Raw genomic sequence first — 1,530 nt, 5'->3', positions numbered from 1 at the left:
ACTGTTTCTTGACCATTCTTTGTCTCCCGCCCCTGGTAACTTCGGACTTTCATACTGTTGACCTCGTTTTTGGATCTCCCCATTGGCTTTGGCGACTTCGGAAATGCCCACGGCTTTCAAGAAGTGCGACATTTGCAAGGGCAAGATGCCCGTCCAGGACCCGCACTCCACCTGTCTGCTGTGCCTGGGTCCAAACCACGACCCGAAGGCTTGCGCGCTCTGCAGATCACTCTCCTCTCAGGCTCGGAAAAACCGTGAGTCCCGGCTGACTTCGGCGATCGCCCTGGGAAAATTGCAGGAGAGGGGTTCGCGGGCCTCTTCCCTACCGCCTCTGGCGCCCCCCGCTTTGTCATCTCGGGCGAGTGTCTGCAGCGTGGGATCGGGGAGAGCTGCCGTCCCCAGTGTGGTGTGTGTCCCGGCCGGGACCCCTTCCACCACCTCCGATATGGCCCGTGGCTCCAAACCGCCCAGTGCCACCGACAAACCCTCCAAGCGCCCCCATAAGCCATCGGGGACTGAGGGTACCGAGCGGGCCTCCAGACCGAAGGAGGGACCGGAGGGCTCCCGTTCGAAGGAGGCTACCGAACCGGAGGTCCATCTCGCCTCGCCTTCGTCCTCCAAGGCATCCAAGGGATCGCGCCATGCGATGCCTAGGGAGCGCACCGAACCGGCGCAAGGGTCAAGGTCCCCGAGGCCTTCGTCCTCGACAGCGGCTGCTGTCCTCCTGGACCTCCCGGACAACCCATTCTTCCCATCGGAGGAGACTCCCAGGCATGGGAAGAAGAGGCACCATGACAAGGCCGATCGTGATCCGGCCCCTAAAAAGGCCAAGCCCTCCAAGGATCGGGCCGACCCACCAAGAGCGAAGGACAAGGAACGCTCCCCTTCCAAACAGGCTCGCGCCTCCGTCCCGTCAGCTCCATGCAACCAGGAGCCGACGCCGGGAGACGAAGGGACCCCGGTCACACCTCTGCCTCCTCCGACCATGGACTTCATCCACGGGGCGGATGACACCGCGCCTCCTCGCTCTCCGGAGCATCGGTCGCCTTCCCAACCGGCAACCGATGAGGAAGAGGACGCGTCCCGCGGACAGGAGATTCCGGACCTCTTCTTCGACATGCAGTTGCGCCGCTACTACATGTCGGTTCCGGAGGACAGAGCCCTGAGGGAGTTCACTAAGCTGAACCCCCATCCCGCTGACCGGGCCAACCCGACCACATCGGTCCCCACCGTGTCGGTCTACGAGAGGTCACCATCTCCTAGACGTGAGACGTCGCCGTCTCCATCCCGTGGGCGCGGGAGGTCGCCGTCTTCACCCCGTAGACGCGACAGGTTGCCGTCCCCACCCCGCCGACGCTCCCGGTCTTCAGTGGACTTGGCCCGCCCGAGGTCCCGGGTCAGGGTGACGGACCCTCTCTCCTCTGACCTGGACTCCGAGGACGAACTGCTGCCACCTTCGGAGGCACCCTCGGACGAGGATGTCCTCTCCGGCTCGGCCTCCCCACAGAGGATGCACAACCCGGAGCCGTC

The 1,530-nt window shown here is 64.2% G+C and overlaps 1 protein-coding gene across 1 annotated transcript; it reads left to right on the top strand.

Annotated features, from left to right (window-relative positions):
- Positions 1–13: 13 nt before the first annotated feature.
- LOC121918686 (serine/arginine repetitive matrix protein 1-like) lies at positions 14–1,524 on the top strand (the record flags this gene model as incomplete). The annotated part of the gene is made up of 1 exon (XM_042444699.1): positions 14–1,524. A coding segment is annotated over exon 1 (1,421 nt), but the record flags the coding sequence as incomplete, so codon positions are not given.
- Between the last annotated feature and the right edge of the window lie 6 nt (positions 1,525–1,530).

Source organism: Sceloporus undulatus, unplaced genomic scaffold (assembly GCF_019175285.1).
Source record: "Sceloporus undulatus isolate JIND9_A2432 ecotype Alabama unplaced genomic scaffold, SceUnd_v1.1 scaffold_24221, whole genome shotgun sequence".
In the NCBI taxonomy this organism is placed as follows: Eukaryota; Metazoa; Chordata; class Lepidosauria; order Squamata; family Phrynosomatidae; genus Sceloporus; species Sceloporus undulatus.
This window is presented reverse-complemented; position numbering and strand designations above follow the sequence as displayed.